General features: G+C 43.5%; 1 protein-coding gene across 11 annotated transcripts in view; it reads right to left on the reverse strand.

Moving 5' to 3' along the window:
• LOC115173782 (thyroid hormone receptor beta) overlaps positions 1–23,034 on the reverse strand; it is a 133,433-nt gene that overhangs the window by 39,741 nt on the left and 70,658 nt on the right. For 6 of the 11 annotated variants that reach the window (XM_029732171.1, XM_029732167.1, XM_029732175.1 and 3 more), the window contains 3 exons: positions 12,718–12,774; positions 10,579–10,677; positions 10,236–10,289 (listed from right to left, as the gene is read on the reverse strand). In XM_029732171.1, coding sequence (XP_029588031.1) covers positions 10,236–10,289; positions 10,579–10,585 — 61 coding nt within the window. In that variant the 5' untranslated portion in view covers positions 10,586–10,677; positions 12,718–12,774. Of the gene's footprint in view, positions 1–10,235; positions 10,290–10,578; positions 10,678–12,717; positions 12,775–23,034 lie in introns of those variants that run through there. The other 5 variants (XM_029732172.1, XM_029732168.1, XM_029732164.1 and 2 more) reach the window with 4 other exon arrangements.

Raw genomic sequence — 23,034 nt, forward strand, 5'->3', positions numbered from 1 at the left:
TACTAAACATATATTTATACACTTCCATCAATAGTGCTGGCTAGTGTGATAATTTGAAGTTCCATCGTTTTTCAAAAGTTGGTTATCTATAAAGTAATTTGTGCCACAACAGTCAGGGCACAGTGCTGCCTGATCATGTTCATACCTCCTACTACTACTAGATCTACTACTACTAGATCTACTACTACTACTACTACATCAACTACTACTACATCAACTACTACTACATCTACTACTACTACATCTACTACTACTAGATACTTTTTCAGTTGTAAATGTCCGCACATTATCAACGTGCTCACAGTGCTGAGAAGCCTTCTCAGAACAGGACTTATGTTGTTTGGGTGAATCTCGGGCCATGGGGTCATGAGTGTCATAGTTAATGACAAGCAGATGCTCGTAGTCAATACTGCTAACTAGTCAGGCCCAAATCACCCAACATGTCGGAAACTGATTGAGTAGCTCAATAAAGTCACTAAGAAATGTTAAATATGCTATTATCTGGTTCATTGTCTTGTATAGATATTTGTACTAAAATGCCAAAGTTAGCGGTTGGTGACAGTGGCCAGGTAACCAAAACCAAAGCATGGATTGAAGTCTTTTCTCATCCATAGACTGCTTACAGGTCAAGGAAACAAATAGGTTATTTTTCTAATTTGGGTGAACTGTCCCTTACACTGTCCGTTAATGTGTGTTAATACGTGCTAATGATAATCTGACATCTGTACACCAAATGGACAACAAAACAACAGCAGAATGAGCTGACGCAGTTGAATGAGACAACATGAGTCATCACGACCAGCTGGGAAAAATGTTAATTTTGGAGATAAATGAATCTGAATCCAGTCTCTTCACCCCCCCCCCATTCCCCCTTCTCCTGTTCGTTACTGTTAATCACCTATCAAGACGTACTGTATGAAGCAATGACTCAATGACGCAATTACGTGCCTCTAATGACACCCGATGCACTAATTTTGACCAGATCTCCATTGGGCTCTGGTCCTTCACTGTCATTTGGGATGACTAAGTGATGCCTTGACAGAATTATCTGGGGGAAAGATCGGGCATATAAGGACAAAGATGTTAGGGAAAAGTCTAAATGATAAGCCCTTGAACAACCTTGAAGGGTTGATACTATAACTATACATATATTATAAGCAACATATCATTCTGTTCCCAGATGTGTCAGAGGAGAACAGTAAGGTCACTGTTAACGAGAGGACAAAAGCGGAAGAATATGCCAACGCTTTGTTGTCATGCGTAATGAGCCGTTCCTCAGAGGGCTCCTAACTAACCCTCCAGTGACTGGACTCATCAGATCATACACATCACAGTCAATCTGATGCCGGAATGGACACAAACAAACACAAATCTCCCTTAAACAGCTCACCAGATCAATACAACAAGATTCACGTTGTTGACTACTTTGAGCACCTAAACTACCAGAAGTCAATCAGTTATTTTCAAAGGAAGAAGGAGACACGAAGAAACATTGTGCTATTTGTTGGAGAGTTAAGAATTGTAAAGAAATAAATCAGTGGAAGCTCTAGCTAGCCAGCTTCCACCCAAAGTGCTGTTTTGCATGCTGTTGGGAAGATCATCTGACCAAAACCTCAGAAACTCCAACACCTATACACACTTCATGCAAATGATGAAAATGAAACGGCTACAGGCTGGTGTGGAGTAGCTGTCTGCTCAGGACCAGCCTGGCACAGTGAGAAGGGCATGACACACACACACACAAACTACTGTCCTGTCCTTAGATGCACTGGTGGCCTGAATGAGGCTGATGCTACTGCCGGGCATGACATTTGCATAAAAACAAGCAGGCCTAGCGTGTGTGTGTGTGTGTGTGTGTGTGTGTGTGTGTGTGTGTGTGTGTGTGTGTGTGTGTGTGTGTGTGTGTGTGTGTGTGTGTGTAAGAGAAAGACAGAGGAGAGAAAGAGGGCGACAGAGAGGAGAGAGAAGGAGGAACAGACAGACAGACATTTAGAAGGCTTCAGTTAGAGCTACAGAACAGACAGACAGACAGACAGACAGACAGACAGACAGACAGACAGACAGACAGACAGACAGACAGACAGTACGTTGTGTCCTGCATCCATCTGGATGTGAGACAGAGAACTGAATTATTCAAGTCAGAACCTAAAAATGGAGCACTAAAGGAGGGGAGTGTGTGTATGTGTGTCTATGAACAGTTCTACCAGCCAATACATTACACACACTATATGGTGACTCCTGTTCTTGAACAGCTCATTCCAAAATCATGGGAATTAATATGGAGTTGGTCCCCCCTTCGCTGCTATAACAGCCTCTTCTGGGAAGGCTTTCCACTAGATGTTGGAACATTGCTGCGGGGACTTGCTTCCATTCAGCCACAAGAGCATTAGTGAGGTCAGGCACTGATGTAGGGTGATTAGGCCTGGCTCGCAGTCAGCGTTCCAATTCATCCCAAAGGTGTTCAATGGGGTTGAGGTCATGTGCAGACCAGTCAAGTTCTTCCACACCCTTGACAAACCATTTCTGTATGGACCTCCCTCTGTGCATGGGGGCATTGTCATGCTGAAACAGGAAAAGGCCTTCCCCAAACTGCCACAAAGTTGGAAGCACAGAATTGTCTAGAATGCCATTGTATGCCGTAGCATTAAGGTTTCCCTTCACTGGAACTAAGGGGCCTAGCACGAACCATGAAAAACAGCCCCAGACCATTATTCCTCCTCCACCAAACTTTACAGTTGGCACTTTACATTCAGGCAGGTAGCGTTCTCCTGGCATCCGCAGAAATGTGACGAACTGACTTGTTGGAAAGGCGTCATCTTATGACGGTGCCAAGTTGAAAGTCACTGAGCTCTTCAGTACGGGCCATTCTTTGTTTGCATGGCTGTGTGCTCGATTTTATACACCTGTCAGCAACGGGTGTGGCTGAAATAGCCGAATCCACTCATTTGAAGGTCTAATTATAACCTAACACAGTGGTGCTATGAATCTACTGGTTTACAGGCAACATCAGGCCTGCAAGTCACATTATGCTGGCTTGCAAAGTGATGTGTAATTCCTATTGGAATCCAGACAGAGTTATCCAACAAGTGGAATGGTTAATCACCTGCAACCTGCATTCAGAATGAATGCCAGGGTAGGGAAGATGAGAAACTGAGATTACCTCAATCATCTAAACTTGCAGTAAATGCAATTACTAACAGAATGGATTCATTTAGAAAACTGTATGTCATGTATCTTAACATGAATCTACCAAGCATAACAGCATAACATGTAGCGTAGCATGAATCAACCAAGCAATGTACATGCAAAAACACAGATATTACAGAAAAACAAACAATTCTGAAAAGCTCCCTGCAATAGAGCATGCTGGGAAATACTATATATGGTTCTATGTAGAACCCTTCTTGCCTTAGAATGGCGCTGGAGAGGATGGCTGACGTTTTACATGTTCCTAACCAACTGTGTTATTTTGTTCGTCTTTTTGCGTTGTTCGTAAGTTATTTTTTAACTTATTTTGTCCATAATGTTGCTGCTACCGTCTCTTATGACAGAAAATAACTTTTGGACATCAGAACAACGATTACTCATCACAAACTAGTAGAAGCTTTTTCCTTTAACGAGTCCGACGTGAAGCATATTCCTGGGAACAGGCCCAAATCCCCGTCATTTGCGTGAAGAGAAGTCGGAGAAAAAGGGGGCGGGGGTCGGGCTGCCTTCTGAGAATTCCTAGGTGAGCGAGTAAAACCCCACTGCCATCCGTCCCATTGGCAAACATGCAATCATTGGAAAACCAAATCGATTACATTAAATCGGGACATTTAAAACTGTAATATCGTCTGTTTCACCGAGTCGGGGCTGAACGACGACATGAACATCATACAGCTGGTGGGTTTTACACTGTATCGGCAGGATAGAACAGCAGCCTCTGGAAAGACAAGGGGTGAGGGTCTATGTATATTCGTAAACAACAGCTGGTGCACAATATCTAAGGCAGTCTCGAGGTTTTGCTCGCCTGAGGTAGAGAATCTCACGATAAGCTGTAGTCCACACTATCTACCAAGAGAGTTTTTATCTGTATTTTTCGTAGCTGTCTACATACCACCACAGACCAATGCTGGCACTAAGACCGCACTCAATGAGCTGTATACCGCCATAAGCAAACAGGAAAACACTCATCCAGAGGTGGCGCTCCTAGTGGCCGGGGACTTTAATGCAGGGAAACTTAAATCCGTTTTACCAAATTTCCACCAGCATGTTAAATGTGCAACCTGAGGGAAAAAAACTCTAGACCCGAGAAGCATACAAAGCTCTACCTCACCCTCCATTTGGCAAATCTGACCATAATTCTATCCTCCTGATTCCTGCTTACAAGCAAAAATTAAAGCAGGAAGCACCAGACTACAAAGGGAAGCACAGCCGAGAGCTGCCCAGTGACACAAGCCTACCAGACGAGCTACATAACTTCTATGCTCGCTTCGAGGCAAGTAACACTGAAACATGCATGAGAGCATCAGCTGTTCCGGATGACTGTGTGACCACGCTCTCCGCAGCCAATGTGAGTAAGACCTTTAAACAGAACAACAGTCACAAGGCTGCAGGGCCAGAAGGATTACTAGGACTTGTACTGCAAGCACGCGCTGACCAATTGGCAAGTGTCTTCACTAACATTTTCAACCTCTCCCTGGCTGAGTCTGTAATACCAACATGTTTTAAGCAGACCACCATAGTGCCTGTGCCGATGAACACTAAGGTAACCTGCCTAAATGACTATCAACCCGTAGCACTCACGTCTGTAGCCATGAAGTGCTTTGAAAGGCTGGTCATGGCTCACATCAACACCATTATCCCAGAAACCCTAGACCCACTCCAATTTGCATACCGCCCCAACAGATCCACAGATGGTTCAATCTCTATTGCACTCCACACTGCCCTTTCCCACCTGGACAAAAGGAACACCTATGTGAGAATGCTATTCATTGACTACAGCTCAGCATTCAACACCATGATGCCCTCAAAGCTCATCACTAAGGTAAGGACCCTGGGACTAAACACCTCCCTCTGCAACTGGATCCTGGACTTCCTGATGGGCCGCCCCCAGGTGGTAAGGGGAGGTAACAACACATCCACTACGCTGATCCTCAACACGGGGGCCCCCTCAGGGGTGTGTGTTCAGTCCCCTCCTGTACTCCCTGTTCACTCATGACTGCACGGCCAGGCATGACTCCAACACTATCATTAAGTTTGCCGATGACACAATAGCGGTAGGCCTGATCACCGACAACGATGAGACAGCCTATAGGGAGGAGGTCAGAGTCCTGGCAGTGTGGTACCAGGACAACAACCTCTCCCTCAACGTGATCAAGACAAAGGAGATGATTGTGGACTACAGGAAACGGAGAACCGAGCACGCCCCCATTCTCATCGACGGGGCTGTAGTAGAGCAGGTTGAGAGCTTCAAGTTCCTTGGCGTCCGCATCAACAACAAACTAACATGGTCCAAGCACACCAAGACAGTTGTGAAGAGAGCACGACAACCTATACTGAAAAGATTTGGCATGCGTCCTCAAATCCTCAAAAGGTTCTACAGCTGCACCATCGAGAGCATCTTGACTGGTCGCATCACTGCAACTGCTCGGCCTCCGACCGCAGAGGAAGGCCCTAAAAATTGTCAAAGACTCCAGCCACCCTAGTCATAGACTGTTCTCTCTGCTACCGCATAGCAAGCGGTACCGGAGCGCCAAGTCTAGGTCCAAGAGGCTTCTAAATAGCTTCTACCCCAACCCATAAGACTCCTGAACATCTAATCAAATGGCTACCCAGGCTATTTGCATTGCCCCCCCTCTTTTACACTGCTGCTACTCTCTGTTATTATCTATGCATAGTCACTTTAATAACTCTACCTACATGTACATACATATTACCTCAATTACCTTGACTAACTGGTGCCCCCGCACATTGACTCTGAACTGGTACCACCTGTATATATTCTTATTTATTTTCATATTTTTTATTTTTTTTACATGTATTTATTTAGGAAGTTTTTTAAATGTTTTTTTTTTAACTGCATTGTTGGTTAGTACGCATTTCACTGTTGTATTACCTGTAATACCTGTTGTATTCGGCGCATGTGACAAATACAAATACCCTTTCTTACATAAACAGTTCTTAGGATGTTAAAGGTTCTAGGTATCTAGTTAGAACCCTTTGCCAAACAAAGAACCCTAGTCTTCCAAAAAGGGTCGTTCTGATCAAAACAGTTATTGGTAGAACCCTATCCCTCTGCAAATAACCCTTTTGGAACCCTTTTTCTAAGAGTGTAAAATACATTGTGTAGAAGACAGCACCACAGAATTAAACTACTTTACTTCAGAAGTACCCTATACAGTGCCTTGCAAAAGTATTCATCCCACTTGGGGTTTTTCCTATTTTGTTGCATTACAACCTATAATTTAAATAGATTTTTATTTGGATTTCATGTAATGGACATACACAAAATAGTCCAAATTTGTGAAGTGAAATGAAAAAAATAACTTAAAAAAGTAAAAGTGGTGCGTGGATATGTATTCACCCTCTTTGCTATGAAGCCCCTAAATAAGATCTGGTGCAACCAATTACCTTCAGAAGTGTCCCGTGTGGCTCAGTTGGTAGAGCATGGTGTTTGCAACGCCAGGGTTGTGGGTTCGATTCCCACGGGGGACCAGTACGGAAACAAAACAAAAAAAAAATGTACTGTAAGTCGCTCTGGATAAGAACGTCTGCTAAATGACTAAAATGTAAAAAAATGTAAGAAGTCACATAATTAGTTAAATAAAGTCCACCTGTGTGCAATCTATGTGTCACATGATCTCAGTATATATACACCTGTTCTGAAAGGCCCCAGAGTCTGCAACACCACTAAGCAAGGGGCACCACCAAGCAAGCAGCACCATGAAGACCAAGGAGCTCTCCAAACAGGTCAGGGACAGTGTTGTGGGGAAGTACAGATGAGGGTTGAGTTATAGAAAAATATCCTAAACTTTGAACATCCCACGGAGTACCATTAAATCCATTATTAAAAAATAGAAAGAATATGGCACCACAACAAACTTGCCAAGAGAGGGCCGCCCACCAAAACTCATGGACCAGGCAAGGAGGGCATTAATCAGAGAGGCAACAAAGAGACCAAAGATAACCCTGAAGGAGCTGCAAAGCTCCACAGCGGAGATTGGAGTATCTGTCCATAGGACCACTTTAAGCCGTACACTCCACAGAGCTGGGCTTTACGGAAGAGTGGCCAGAAAAAAGCCATTGCTTAAAGAAAAAAATAAGCAAACATGTTTGGTGTTTGCCAAAAGGCATGTGGGAGACTCCCCAAACATATGGAAGAAGGTACCCTGGTCAGATGAGACTAAAATGTAGCTTTTTGGCCATCAAGGAAAAAGCTATGTCTGGCGCAAATCCAACACCTCTCATCACCCTGAGAACACCATGTTTTTCATCAGCGGGGACTGAGAAACTGGTCAGAATTTAAGGAATGATGGATGGCACTAAATACAGGGAAATTATTGCGGGAAACCTGTTTCAGTCTTCCAGAGATTTGAGACTGGGACGGAAGGACAATGACCCTAAGCATACTGCTAAAGCAACACTCTAGTGGTTTAAGGGGAAACATGTAAATGTCTTGGAATGGCCTAGTCAAAGCCCAGACCTCAATCCAATTGAGAATATGTGGTATGACTTAAAGATTGCTGTGCACCAGTGGAACCCATCCAACTTGAAGGAGCTGGAGCAGTTTTGCCTTGAAGAATGGGCAAAAATCCCAGTGGCTGGATTTGCCAAGCTTATAGAGACATACCCCAAGAGACTTGCAGCTGTAATTGCTTTGGGGGGGTGAATAGCTATGTACGCCCAAGTTTTCAGGTTTTTTTTTGTCTTATTTCTTGTTTGTTTCACAAGAAAAAACATTTTGCATCTTCAAAGTGATAGGCATGTTGTGTAAATCAAATGATACAAACCCCCCCAAAAAATCTATTTTAATTCCAAGTTGTAAGGCAACAAAATAGGAAAAATGCCAAGGGGGGTGAATACTTTCGCAAGCTACTGTATGTTACCAGTAGCAAAATTAGTGACACGTGAATGTCTTTGACCTCATCAAGCACACTGATCCTCTGCCAGGTAACACTAACACACATGTAACCTGTACGGCACATATAAGGCTCTGACTAAGGCCTTGAGGCTGAAACATTGGCACAAAAAATGCATATGTGATGCTTTGCAAGTGCAGGGTGTGGAGGAGCTTCTCTTTAAACAGTGACAGAGAGGACCCAACCAAACCCTGTCTGTTTCCATATTCAGCCTGGACATCTACATGTGAATAAAACCCAGACACGAAGAGTACCCAGCTGGCATGACATGATGCTATCTCCCTCAGACATGACTATTTAGTTCAGATCTCTGTCAGTAAGGCCGGCAGACACACACACACACAGCTTTCCGAGAATGAAAGGGAAGATCAGGGTGTATCTGACACTGGGAAATTATTTCATAATTGGATCTCTAATTCATATGTGATTTGCTACAAAGAGGTTTAGAATGTCACAGAAGTTCTGCGTGTTCCTTCTACCTTAATTGCATGAAATATACATTTGATGGCCCATTAGATGATATTGAGTTCATTAGGGTCAGATACCTGTCAATGGGACATGTAATTCTCCAACAACAAACGATATTCTGAGTGCAGTGTTTCTTCACTCTGTTGCTCGACTACCCCCAATGTAAGACTTTGTCCCCCCTTAAAGGCATTTGCATGCTTCCCATCCGAAGCAGTTTGGAAGAGTTTGTGTATATATTATGATGACATTTTGTGAATGTTTTATTTCTTTTGGACTTCGGTAAGGGTTTTGTTGGCTGTTCGGACACACAACTTTTTTCCGGAGGCCAGCCAAAGTCTACGCCCCTTCGTCCGTAACTGGTCAACTGTAGGGATTTTTCAATAAAGTCTTTGTTGTCATTCAATGAGAGATGACTCATTTTCATGCAAACTGCACCAAACATCTTAGTTAGATATAAAATTGCGCAACTAAGGTCTCTTTGTCAAAATCGTGAACATTTATGACAGATTTCTCAAGCTATTTCAGATGAATTCTAAGAAACATAATCTCAAAATGGACAAACGGTACTAGTGCTGCTTTTTCTACTTTTTCCAGCGAAGGTCTTTTAAGGGAGTATGTGAGCACACTCGTTTGGTTCGCCTAGCCAACTTCGGCTAGCCGCCAGCCCGAACTGAAGCAGGCTGACGCCTTTAGCCCCATCACAAACAAATGCATTAAGTTGGAGGATACCAGAGTCAAGAAACACTACTTTAGTGTAACCCCACAAACCAGACAGACAGCTTAAAATAAAGAAGAATGAGGATGAGGAATAGAACTGTACCATGTAGATACTGTAGATAGACAGATATAATAGGTGAGAGGGAGGAATAGAACTGTACCATGTAGATACTGTAGATAGACAGATATAATAAGATATAATAGGTGAGAGGGAGGAATAGAACTGTACCATGTAGATACTGTAGATAGACAGATATAATAAGATATAATAGGTGAGAGGGAGGAATAGAACTGTACCATGTAGATACTGTAGATAGACAGATATAATAGGTGAGAGGGAGGAATAGAACTGTACCATGTAGATACTGTAGATAGACAGATATAATAAGATATAATAGGTGAGAGGGAGGAATAGAACTGTACCATGTAGATACTGTAGATAGACAGATATAATAAGATATAATAGGTGAGAGGGAGGAATAGAACTGTACCATGTAGATACTGTAGATAGACAGATATAATAAGATATAATAGGTGAGAGGGAGGAATAGAACTGTACCATGTAGATACTGTAGATAGACAGATATAATAAGATATAATAGGTGAGAGGGAGGAATAGAACTGTACCATGTAGATACTGTAGATAGACAGATATAATAGGTGAGAGGGAGGAATAGAACTGTACCATGTAGATACTGTAGATAGACAGATATAATAAGATATAATAGGTGAGAGGGAGGAATAGAACTGTACCATGTTGATACTGTAGATAGACAGATATAATAGGTGAGAGGGAGGAATAGAACTGTACCATGTAGATACTGTAGATAGACAGATATAATAGGTGAGAGGGAGGAATAGAACTGTACCATGTAGATACTGTAGATAGACAGATATAATAGGTGAGAGGGAGGAATAGAACTGTACCATTTTGCATGGCCTCATGTTTCCAGCGAGGGGTGGTGCATTTGTCTCCTTGCTCTAGAAACAAGAAGCAGAAAGTATTCAGAAACAGATACAGATGCAGTCTCTTTTTGTGAGGTCACAGCACAACACAGCTGGCCACACTCGTCTGGGTCAAAAGCCCTGATGAGGATTTTTTTTCTCTTCTTCAATTGAATGAGGTAAACAAAAAATCCCCCAAGGATTTTGACCCAGGCGAGTGCAGCATTCTGTTCTGTGCTGTGACATGTGCCCCCCCCCCCAAAAGACTGTTCCTGTAGAGATGAAATAGGCATTTGAATACTTCAATGTATTTTAAAAGTGTTACCTGACATGCTGCTGGGCTTCAGGGCCTAGACACCATTCTCATACCCTCCCCTGCCTTCTGATACTGGGCTGGAGGGAGATAGAGCTGGAGGTTACTGGGCTGGAGGGAGATAGAGCTGATGGTTACTGGGCTGGAGGGAGATAGAGCTGATGGTTACTGGTTTAGAGGGAGATAGAGCTGATGGTTACTGGGCTGGAGGGAGATAGAGCTGGAGGTTACTGGGCTGGAGGGGGATAGAGCTGGAGGTTACTGGGCTGGAGGGGGATAGAGCTGGAGGTTACTGGGCTGGAGGGGGATAGAGCTGGAGGTTACTGGGCTGGAGGGGGATAGAGCTGGAGGTTACTGGGCTGGAGAGACGATAGAGCTGGAGGTTGCTGGGCTGGAGGGAGATAGAGCTGGAGGTTACTGGGCTGGAGGGAGATAGAGCTGGAGGTTACTGGGCTGGAGGGGGATAGAGCTGGAGGTTACTGGGCTGGAGGGAGATAGAGCTGATGGTTACTGGGCTGGAGGGAGATAGAGCTGATGGTTACTGGGCTGGAGGGAGATAGAGCTGGAGGTTACTGGGCTGGAGGGAGATAGAGCTGATGGTTACTGGGCTGGAGGGAGATAGAGCTGGAGGTTACTGGGCTGGAGGGAGATAGAGCTGATGGTTACTGGGCTGGAGAGCAATAGAGCTGGAGGTTATTGGGCTGGAGGGGGATAGAGCTGGAGGTTACTGGGCTGGAGGGAGATAGAGCTGGAGGTTATTGGGCTGGAGGGGGATAGAGCTGGAGGTTACTGGGCTGGAGAGACGATAGAGCTGGAGGTTGCTGGGCTGGAGGGAGATAGAGCTGGAGGTTACTGGGCTGGAGGGAGATAGAGCTGGAGGTTACTGGGCTGGAGGGGATAGAGCTGGAGGTTACTGGGCTGGAGGGGGATAGAGCTGGAGGTTACTGGGCTGGAGGGAGATAGAGCTGGAGGTTACTGGGCTGGAGAGCAATAGAGCTGGAGGTTATTGGGCTGGAGGGGGATAGCGCTGGAGGTTACTGGGCTGGAGAGACGATAGAGCTGGAGGTTGCTGGGCTGGAGGGGGATAGAGCTGGAGGTTACTGGGCTGGAGGGGGATAGAGCTGGAGGTTACTGGGCTGGAGGGAATAGAGCTGGAGGTTACTGGGCTGGAGAGACGATAGAGCTGGAGGTTGCTGGGCTGGAGGGGGATAGAGCTGGAGGATACTGGGCTGGAGGGGGATTGGGCTGGAGGTTACTGGGCTGGAGGGAGATAGAGCTGGAGGATACTGGGCTGGAGGGAGATAGAGCTGGAGGATACTGGGCTGGAGGGAGATAGAGCTGGAGGTTACTGGGTTGGAGGGAGATAGAGCTGGAGGTTACTGGGCTGAGGGAGATAGAGCTGGAGGTTACTGGGCTGGAGGGAGATAGAGCTGGAGGTTACTGGGCTGAGGGAGATAGAGCTGGAGGATACTGGGCTGGAGGGGGATAGAGCTGGAGGATACTGGGCTGGAGGGAGATAGAGCTGGAGGTTACTGGGCTGAGGGAGATAGAGCTGGAGGTTACTGGGCTGGAGGGAGATAGAGCTGGAGGTTACTGGGCTGAGGGAGATAGAGCTGGAGGATACTGGGCTGGAGGGGGATAGAGCTGGAGGATACTGGGCTGGAGGGGGATAGAGCTGGAGGATACTGGGCTGGAGGGAGATAGAGCTGGAGGTTACTGGGCTGGAGGGAGATAGAGTTGGAGAATACTGGGCTGGAGGGCGATAGAGCTGGAGGTTATTACTGGGCTGGACGGGAAAAGAGCTGAATCGTTTAAAAAATAGATATATATTTAACTAGGCAAGTCAGTTAAGAACAAATTCTTATTTACAATGACGGCCTAGGAAGAGTGGGCTAATTGCCTTGTTCAGAGGCAGAACGACAGATTTTTACCTTGTCAGCTCGGGGATTCGATCTAGCAACTTTTCAGTTACTGGCCCAATGCTCTAACCACTAGGCTACCTGCTACATGGACAACTCATAGAGAACTCATACCTCTCTAGCTCTCTGTATTCCCAGCCAGTTTCTATGGGCTCAATATGACACTGTTGACAATACAGAAGGTACTCAGAACCATGTATAGACGTGTGACTCTGTTGGCAGCTATTCTCACCTGTGTGCAGCGTGTCAGAATCCCCCACGGTGATGCGGCGGCTTACACCATTGGAGCCTGGAAGACACATACGAAGGATTTTGTTAGATTTGTTGAAGAAGGAACAGGTCTCCTATGCCAAATGTCCCCTGGACATGACTCTGCTGCCCACAGCAGCACCTAGTGGACATAGATGGAACAGCAACCCTGTGGACACACACACACACACACACATACACACACACACACACACACACACACACACACACACACACACCTTTAATGCCTTAACAGGGAGATCAACATGCAACAGAGAAAGAGAGACTGTAACATAGTGTATGTGAAGATGTAGCCTATGGTCCCATACTGTGTACATACAGTGCATGAAAGAAGACTTCACTAGAGCACATAACGATAAGATCATGGCCTGTTCTATAGTATGTAGACTAGTATGGAAGTAGACTAGATGTGTGTGTGTGTTGGGGGAGTGTTAGAGCAGCACAGTCAGGAAGTGGAGTGTCCACATTCCAGGAAGAATTGTCATTTTATAATATAAAGCCACATCTCAGAATCAGAGAGCTGCAATGACAACACAGAAACACACACTCTTACATACCACAGAAGGTGGTTCAGGTCAACTATATAACATACTGGTTCTCTATTGATTCACTATATTTCAAACATCTGTCTAGCCCAGCCTCTCTGTCTCTGTCTCTCTGTCTCTCTCGCCTTAGTACTGGGATTGAACACGCGACCCTCAGACCACAGCTCACAGCTTACGTCTCTACAGTGTCTCTAGAGCAACCTGGCTGGTGTGTGTGTCAATATGTGTCAGTGCATTCGGAAAGTATTCAGACCCCTTTCCTTTTGCCACATTTTATTACGTTACAGTCTTATTCTAAAATGGATTACAAGATTTTTCGCCCTCATCAATCTGCACACAATACCCCATAATGACAGAAATACTTTATTTATATAAGTATTCTGACCTGATTTGATTTTACATGTTTGGAAAGGCAAACACCTGTCCATATAAGGTCCCACAGTTGACAGTGCATGTCAGAGTAAAAACCAAGCCATGAGGTCGAAGGAATTATCCGTAGAGCTCCGAGACAGGATTGTGTCTCAGCACAGATCTGGGGAAGGGTACCAACAAATGTCTGCAGCATTGAAGGTCCCCAAGAACACACTGGCCTCCATCATTCTTAAATGGAAGAAGTTTGGAACCACCAAGCTGTCAGTCCGGCCAAACTGAGCAATCGGGGAAAAGGACCTTGGTCAGGGAGGTGACCAAGAACCCGATGATCACTCTCATAGAGCTCCAGAGTTCCTCTGTGGAGATGGGAGAACCTTCCAGAAGGACAACCATCTCTGCAGCACTCCATCAATCAGGCCTTTATGGTAGAGTGGCCAGATAGAAGCCACTTCTCAGTAAAAGGCACATGACAGCCCGCTTGGAGTTTGGGGATGTTTTTCAGTGGCAGGGACTGGGAGACTAGTCAGGATCGAGGGAAAGATGAACAGAGCAAAGTACAGAAAGATCCTTGATGAAAACATGCTCCAGAGCGCTCAGGACCTCAAACTGGGGTGAAGGTTCACCTTCCAACAGGAAGTACACAGCCAAGACAACGCAGGAGAGGTTTCGGGACAAGTCTCTGAATGTCCTTGAATGGCCCAGCCAGAGCCCGGACTTGAATCTCTGGAGAGACCTGAAAATAGCTGTGCAGCGACACTCCCCATCCAATCTGACAGAGTTTGAGAGGATCTGCAGAGAATAATGGGAGAAAATCCCAAATACAGGTGTGCCAAGCTTGTAGCATCATATCCAAGAAGACTCGAGGCTGTAATCACTGCCAAAGATGCTTTAACAAAGTACTGGGTAAAGGGTCTGAATACTTATGTAAGTGTGACTTTAAAAAAACAATTTTTTTAACACATTAGCAAAAATGTCTAAAAAAACATTTTTTTTTTGCTTTGTCATTATGGGGTATTGTGTGTAGATTATCCATTTTAGAATAAGGCTGTAACGTAACAAAATGTGGAAAAAGTCAAGGTATCTGAATGCTTTCCAAATGCACTGTATGTCCATGTCAATGTGTGTGTGTGTGTGTGTGTGTGTGTGTGTGTGTGTATGTATGTATGTATGTATGTATGTATGTATGTATGTATGTATGCATGCATGCATGTATGTGTGTGTGTGTGTACACGTGTGTGTATATGTGTGTGTGTGAGTGCGTGCGAGTGTGTGTGTCTGTATAGAGTTGTTGATGTGTGTGTATGTCTAGCGTGCAAGAGACTAATTGAGATATCAGGAAGTGAAACTTTAGATATCAGGACGTGAACTGTCCAAGATTACAGCCTCCACACTTTTCCTGTGCATGGTTTTACCATAGTGTGTGTGTGTGTGTGTGTGTGTGTGTGTGTGTGTGTGTGTGTGTGTGTCCTCCTTCTCTATGCTGATGAGTTGAGACTGTTGCTAAACATCTGGTCCATTCAGGCCATGTATTTTGCCTAATGCATCTTTTATTGGCATATGGCCTAATGTATTCATGTCATGAAGAGGTGAGTTGACAACCTTAACCCAACATAAATAATGCTCTCCTTCCACACCGAGAATGAGGTGCCATAAAGTGTGATAGGCAACTGGTAAACATCCATCTACTGCAATAATCCATTTTGCGTGTGTATGTAAATTGTAGAGGTGCCATCTTTGTGTGTATGTCCACTATACACAATCCCTCCTCCCATACCCCCTTCCTCTAGAGAACAGCTGACTGGAGGTGAAGTGCATGATCCATCCACTTGTACTCAGTGTACTAACACAAGATAACGTTGTATCTATCTACATGCAACTTGGCATCAGGTCAATAACTGTAGCCTCATCAAAGGTAGTTGGGGAGTGCCTGTTGGCTGTAGTGGGGCTTATGGAAAGTTGTCTGTTGTGGTGTGTGGACGTGTGTGCGAGTGCGTGTGTGTGCGTGCGTGTGTGAGTGAGTGGCTGACACGGCAGTCTGATGAACATTCAAAGTAGCAGCGATAAATTACAGACCTGGGTTAGATAGATAGATAGATAGATATACAGTAGGGCTCTGAGAGGGAGCTGTGGGTGGGCGCGCGCGTGTGTGTGTGTGTGTGTGTGTGTGTGTGTGTGTGTGTGTGTGTGTGTGTGTGTGTGTGTGAGAGAGAGAGAGAGGGAGAGAGAGAGAGTTGGTCCACAGATGGCCTTTTTTTAAGGAAAATCATTTGGTTGAGTGCTTTATGAATGTCTAAGTATCATTTGGGCACATAGAGTCCTGAATTACCACAGTGAAACTAATGACTCTGAACACACACCACAGGCCTGAATTAGCACAGTGAAACTAATGGCTCTGAACACGCACCACAGGCCTGAATTAGCACAGTGAAACTAATGGCTCTGAACACGCACCACAGGCCTGAATTAGCACAGTGAAACTAATGGCTCTGAACACGCACCACAGGCCTGAATTAGCACAGTGAAACTAATGGCTCTGAACACGCACCACAGGCCTGAATTAGCACAGTGAAACTAATGGCTCTGAACACACACCACAGGCCTGAATTACCACAGTGAAACTAATGGCTCTGAACACGCACCACAGGCCTGAATTAGCACAGTGAAACTAATGGCTCTGAACACACATCACAGGCCTGAATTACCACAGTGAAACTAATGACTCTGAACACACACCACAGGCCTGAATTAGCACAGTGAAACTAATGGCTCTGAACACACATCACAGGCCTGAATTAGCACAGTGAAACTAATGGCTCTGAACACACACCACAGGCCTGAATTACCACAGTGAAACTAATGACTCTGAACACACACCACAGGCCTGAATTACCACAGTGAAACTAATGGCTCTGAACACACACCACAGGCCTGAATTAGCACAGTGAAACTAATGGCTCTGAACACGCACCACAGGCCTGAATTAGCACAGTGAAACTAATGGCTCTGAACACACACCACAGGCCTGAATTAGCACAGTGAAACTAATGGCTCTGAACACGCACCACAGGCCTGAATTAGCACAGTGAAACTAATGGCTCTGAACACACACCACAGGCCTGAATTAGCACAGTGAAACTAATGGCTCTGAACACACATCACAGGCCTGAATTAGCACAGTGAAACTAATGGCTCTGAACACACACCACAGGCCTGAATTAGCACAGTGAAACTAATGGCTCTGAACACACATCACAGGCCTGAATTAGCACAGTGAAACTAATGGCTCTGAACACACACCACAGGCCTGAATTAGCACAGTGAAACTAATGGCTCTGAACACACACCACAGGCCTGAATTAGCAGGAGCGAGAGAGAGAGCACGGTCTCTAACCCGTTACCCCCCACTCTCCCCTCTCTCTCCTGTCACCTATCTGTCCAAGTCATGTGGTTTTAAACCATCCCTTGCTCGCTCTATTTCAATAAATGTCTCTCAAACGAGCTGCCTATTTGTTTGATTTGAAAGAAGCTGATTGTTAAATCAACGACTGAGTCAAGTCTTTTAATCATCTGTGATGTGATGGTTAAAAGACATGATAAGTGCCATTCATGTCTTAGTCAATGGATGCTTTCATACCAGTACAAGAGAAATCCAGCTGATGGGTTGTCTATTTAGCAATAGACTTTTTCAATGGGCCTTTCTTTCTTTCAGTGATAGAAGGTTCGTCTGGTCCAGACACAACCAATGCAGCTCATGCTCAAGCTGCAAAATCAACCAGTAATATTTCACATTTCAGTTTCTGCATCCCAAATAACAGCCTATTTATTTTCTTTAGAGTGCACTACTTTTGACCACGGCCTACTATAGTATATACGGAATATGGTACCATTTGTGACATACCCATTGGTTGGGATGACTGGGCCACCTAATATGGTGGAATACAAAATACAGTTTAGTAATAGTCATTGCATACATAACACAGAGGAAAGCAGTGCTGTAGCATGTTCACGCAGTTACCAGACCTAAAATATTCTTATCACATTAGCCTGGGAAGGATATAGGGATATGGTCTAGGATCAGTTTTGCCTTCATGATTATAATGAATAAGATTACATGTGACAGAGGGGCACTGATCGTAGATCATCAGCAGTCCTACTCTGAGATGCTTTATGAATACGGGGCTATATGATACATGTGAGTGGTGAATGCACTTGGTCCTGACTTAACATCGCAGCAGGGAGAAAGGAAAGAAATCAGGACAAAGATGTGATCTACACACTGTGATGTTGTCCAGCTCCATCTAAAACACTGACCCACCACAGAGAGGAACAGAGAAGAGACACAGAGATTACCAATCTGGCATTTGGTTACATAATCCTCAAACAAAGAGAGAGAGAGAGAGCAGTGGAGAGAGCAGTGGAGAGAGTAGTGGAGAGAGGAGTGGAGAGAGGAGTGGAGAGAGCAGTGGAGAGAACAGTGGAGAGAGCAGTGGAGAGAGCAGTGGAGAGAGGAGTGGAGAGAGCAATGGATTGAGCAGTGGAGAGAGCAGTGGAGAACAAAGGAGAGGATTAATTAATCAAATACAAATGGGCCTCCTGGGTTAGCACTGCAGAGAGCAGACTCACAGACACGTGCATGCACCAGCACACACACACACACGCATACACACTTGTTTGTGTCATGGCTTTGGGCTGTGTGTGGAGGCAGCTCATACCACATGTAATCACGTCTTTAGCTTGCAGATACACAGAATAATTTGAATGCCAGATTTTCTTGAAAAACCCAAAGGGCCAAACAGAGGAAGAAAACAAAGAATGTGGGAGTGAGCCTTGATGATGTGGAAGACAAAGTGTTGGCTGGCAGCCGTGTGTGTGTGTGTGTGTGTGTGTGTGTGTGTGTGTGTGTGTGTGTGTGTGTTCACATGCCCTGACACCTTGCATGCCTGCCTGTTTTATGCAAATTATGACAGAGAGAGTGTCTCAATAGTCTACTGTGGCTTCATCTCCTCATCTCCTTCCGTTCACAAAAAACATAACAATTATTTTAAGAATTATAGATACAGAACTCCTTTATGCACTCGCTATGTCCGATTTTAAAATAGCTTTTCGGTGAAAGCACATTTTGCAATATTCTGAGTAGATAGCCCAGCCATCACGGGCTAGCTATTTAGACACCCACCAAGTTTAGCCCTCACCAAAGTCAGATTTACTATAAGAAAAATGTTATTACCTTTGCTGTTCTTCGTCAGAATGCACTCCCAGGACTTCTACTTCAATAACAAATGTTGGTTTGGTTCAAAATAATCCATAGTTATGTTCAAATATCCTCTGTTTTGTTCGTGCGTTCAAGACACTATCCGAAGGGTAAATAAGGGTGACGCGCCCGACGCGTTTCGTGACAAAAAAACCCAAAATATTCCATTACCGTACTTCGAAGCATGTCAACCGCTGTTTAAAATCAATTTTTATGCCATTTTTCTGGTAAAAAAGCAATAATATTCCGACCGGGAGTCGTTGTTTTAGTTCAAAGACAGAGAAAATAAAAACATGGGGTCGCCTCGTGCACGCGCCTCAGTCTCATTGTACTCTGATCGACCACCATCCAAATGCGCTAATGTTTTTCAGCCAGGGGCTGCAAAGCCATCATTCAGCTTTTTCCCGGGTTCTGAGAGCCTATGGGAGCCGTAGGAAGTGTCACGTTACAGCAAAGATCCTCAGTTTTCAATAAAGAGAGTCAAGAAGCCCAAGAAATGGTCAGACAGGCCACTTCCTGTAAGGAATCTTCTCAGGTTTTTGCCTGCCATATGAGTTCTGTTATACTCACAGACACCATTCAAACAGTTTTAGAAACTTTAGGGTGATTTCTATCCAAAGCCAATAACTACCATCAGTGCTGTGTCATGCCAACAGTAAAGCATCCTGAGACCATTCATGTGTGGGGTTGCTTCTCAGCCAAGGGAGTGGCTCACTCACAATTTTGCCTAAGAACACAGCCATGAATAAAGAATGGTACCAACACATTCTCTGAGAGCAACTTCTCCCAACCATCCAGGAACAGTTTGGTGATGAACAATGCCTTTTCCAGCATGATGGAGCACCCTGCCATAAGGCAAAAGTGATAACTAAGTGGCTCGGGGAACAAAACATCGATATTTTGGGTCCATGGCCAGGAAACTCCCCAGACCTTAATCCCATTGAGAACTTGTGGTCAATCCTCAAGAGGCAGGTGGACAAACAAAAACCCACAAATTCTGACAAACTCCAAGCATTGATTATGCAAGAATGGGCTGCCATCAGTCAGGATGTGGCCCAGAAGTTAACTGACAGCATGCCAGGGCGGATTGCAGAGGTCTTGAAAAAGAAGGGTCAACACTGCAAATATTGACTCTTTGCATCAACTTCATGTAATTGTCTATAAAAGCTTTTGACACTTATGAAACGCTTGTAACTATACTTCAGTATTCCATAGTAACATCTGACAAAAATATCTAAAGACACTGAAGCAGCAAACTTTGTGGAAATTAATATTTATGTCATTCTCAAAACTTTTGGCTACAACTGTAGTGGGTCCGCCAGATCAGAGGCAGTAGGGATGACCAGGGATGTTCTCTTGATAAGTATGTGAATTGTACCATTTTCCTGTCAAAATGTAACGAGTACTTTTGGGTGTCAAGGAAAATGTATGGAGTAAAAAGTACATTATTTTATTTAGTAATGCAGTGAAGTAAAAGTACAAGTTGCCATAAAAAAAAAATCGTAAAGTACAGATACACATAAAAAACAACTTAAGTAGGACTATAAAGTATTTTTACTTATGTACTTTACAGCACCGTGTATTTGTAGTGTAAGTAGTTTCATGGTAAGGGGAGAATGATCCGAAATGACTATAGCTTGGTAATCACACTCTGTGACAAGTGGCAGAAATCTATTGTCTAGGAATAAGTGGTCTATACGTGAATAAGTAGTCTATACGTGAATAAGTAGTCTATACGTGAATAAGTAGTCTATACGTGAATAAGTAGTCTATACGTGAATAAGTAGTCTATACGTGAATAAGTGGTCTATACGTGAACAAGTGGTCTATACGTGAATAAGTAGTCTATACGTGAATAAGTAGTCTATACGTGAATAAGTAGTCTATACGTGAATAAGTGGTCTATACGTGAATAAGTGGTCTATACGTGAATAAGTAGTCTATACGTGAATAAGTAGTCTATACGTGAATAAGTGGTCTATACGTGAATAAGTAGTCTATACGTGAATAAGTAGTCTATACGTGAATAAGTGGTCTATACGTGAATAAGTAGTCTATACGTGAATAAGTAGTCTATACGTGAATAAGTGGTCTATACGTGAATAAGTAGTCTATACGTGAATAAGTGGTCTATACGTGAATAAGTAGTCTATACGTGAATAAGTAGTCTATACGTGAATAAGTGGTCTATACGTGAATAAGTAGTCTATACGTGAATAAGTGGTCTATACGTGAATAAGTGGTCTATACGTGAATAAGTAGTCTATACGTGAATAAGTAGTCTACGTGATAAGTAGTCTATACGTGAATAAGTGGTCTATACGTGAACAAGTGGTCTATACGTGAATAAGTAGTCTATACGTGAATAAGTAGTCTATACGTGAATAAGTAGTCTATACGTGAATAAGTGGTCTATACGTGAATAAGTGGTCTATACGTGAATAAGTAGTCTATACGTGAATAAGTAGTCTATACGTGAATAAGTGGTCTATACGTGAATAAGTAGTCTATACGTGAATAAGTAGTCTATACGTGAATAAGTGGTCTATACGTGAATAAGTAGTCTATACGTGAATAAGTAGGTCTATACGTGAATAAGTGGTCTATACGTGAATAAGTAGTCTATACGTGAATAAGTGGTCTATACGTGAATAAGTAGTCTATACGTGAATAAGTAGTCTATACGTGAATAAGTGGTCTATACGTGAATAAGTAGTCTATACGTGAATAAGTGGTCTATACGTGAATAAGTGGTCTATACGTGAATAAGTAGTCTATACGTGAATAAGTAGTCTATACGTGAATAAGTGGTCTATACGTGAATAAGTAGTCTATACGTGAATAAGTAGTCTATACGTGAATAAGTAGTCTATACGTGAATAAGTAGTCTATACGTGAATAAGTAGTCTATACGTGAATAAGTAGTCTATACGTGAATAAGTAGTCTATACGTGAATAAGTAGTCTATACGTGAATAAGTGGTCTATACGTGAATAAGTGGTCTATACGTGAATAAGTAGTCTATACGTGAATAAGTAGTCTATACGTGAATAAGTGGTCTATACGTGAATAAGTGGTCTATACGTGAATAAGTAGTCTATACGTGAATAAGTGGTCTATACGTGAATAAGTGGTCTATACGTGAATAAGTGGTCTATACGTGAATAAGTAGTCTATACGTGAATAAGTAGTCTATACGTGAATAAGTAGTCTATACGTGAATAAGTGGTCTATACGTGAATAAGTGGTCTATACGTGAATAAGTAGTCTATACGTGAATAAGTGGTCTATACGTGAATAAGTAGTCTATACGTGAATAAGTGGTCTATACGTGAATAAGTGGTCTATACGTGAATAAGTGGTCTATACGTGAATAAGTGGTCTATACGTGAATAAGTGGTCTATACGTGAATAAGTGGTCTATACGTGAATAAGTGGTCTATACGTGAATAAGTGGTCTATACGTGAATAAGTAGGTCTATACGTGAATAAGTGGTCTATACGTGAATAAGTGGTCTATACGTGAATAAGTGGTCTATACGTGAATAAGTGGTCTATACGTGAATAAGTGGTCTATACGTGAATAAGTGGTCTATACGTGAATAAGTAGTCTATACGTGAATAAGTGGTCTATACGTGAATAAGTGGTCTATACGTGAATAAGTAGTCTATACGTGAATAAGTGGTCTATACGTGAATAAGTAGTCTATACGTGAATAAGTGGTCTATACGTGAATAAGTGGTCTATACGTGAATAAGTAGTCTATACGTGAATAAGTGGTCTATACGTGATAAGTGGTCTATACGTGAATAAGTGGTCTATACGTGAATAAGTAGTCTATACGTGAATAAGTAGTCTATACGTGAATAAGTAGTCTATACGTGAATAAGTGGTCTATACGTGAATAAGTAGTCTATACGTGAATAAGTGGTCTATACGTGAATAAGTGGTCTATACGTGAATAAGTGGTCTATACGTGAATAAGTGGTCTATACGTGAATAAGTAGTCTATACGTGAATAAGTGGTCTATACGTGAATAAGTGGTCTATACGTGAATAAGTGGTCTATACGTGAATAAGTGGTCTATACGTGAATAAGTAGTCTATACG

Source organism: Salmo trutta, chromosome 34, assembly GCF_901001165.1.
Source record: "Salmo trutta chromosome 34, fSalTru1.1, whole genome shotgun sequence".
Taxonomy (NCBI): domain Eukaryota; kingdom Metazoa; phylum Chordata; class Actinopteri; order Salmoniformes; family Salmonidae; genus Salmo; species Salmo trutta.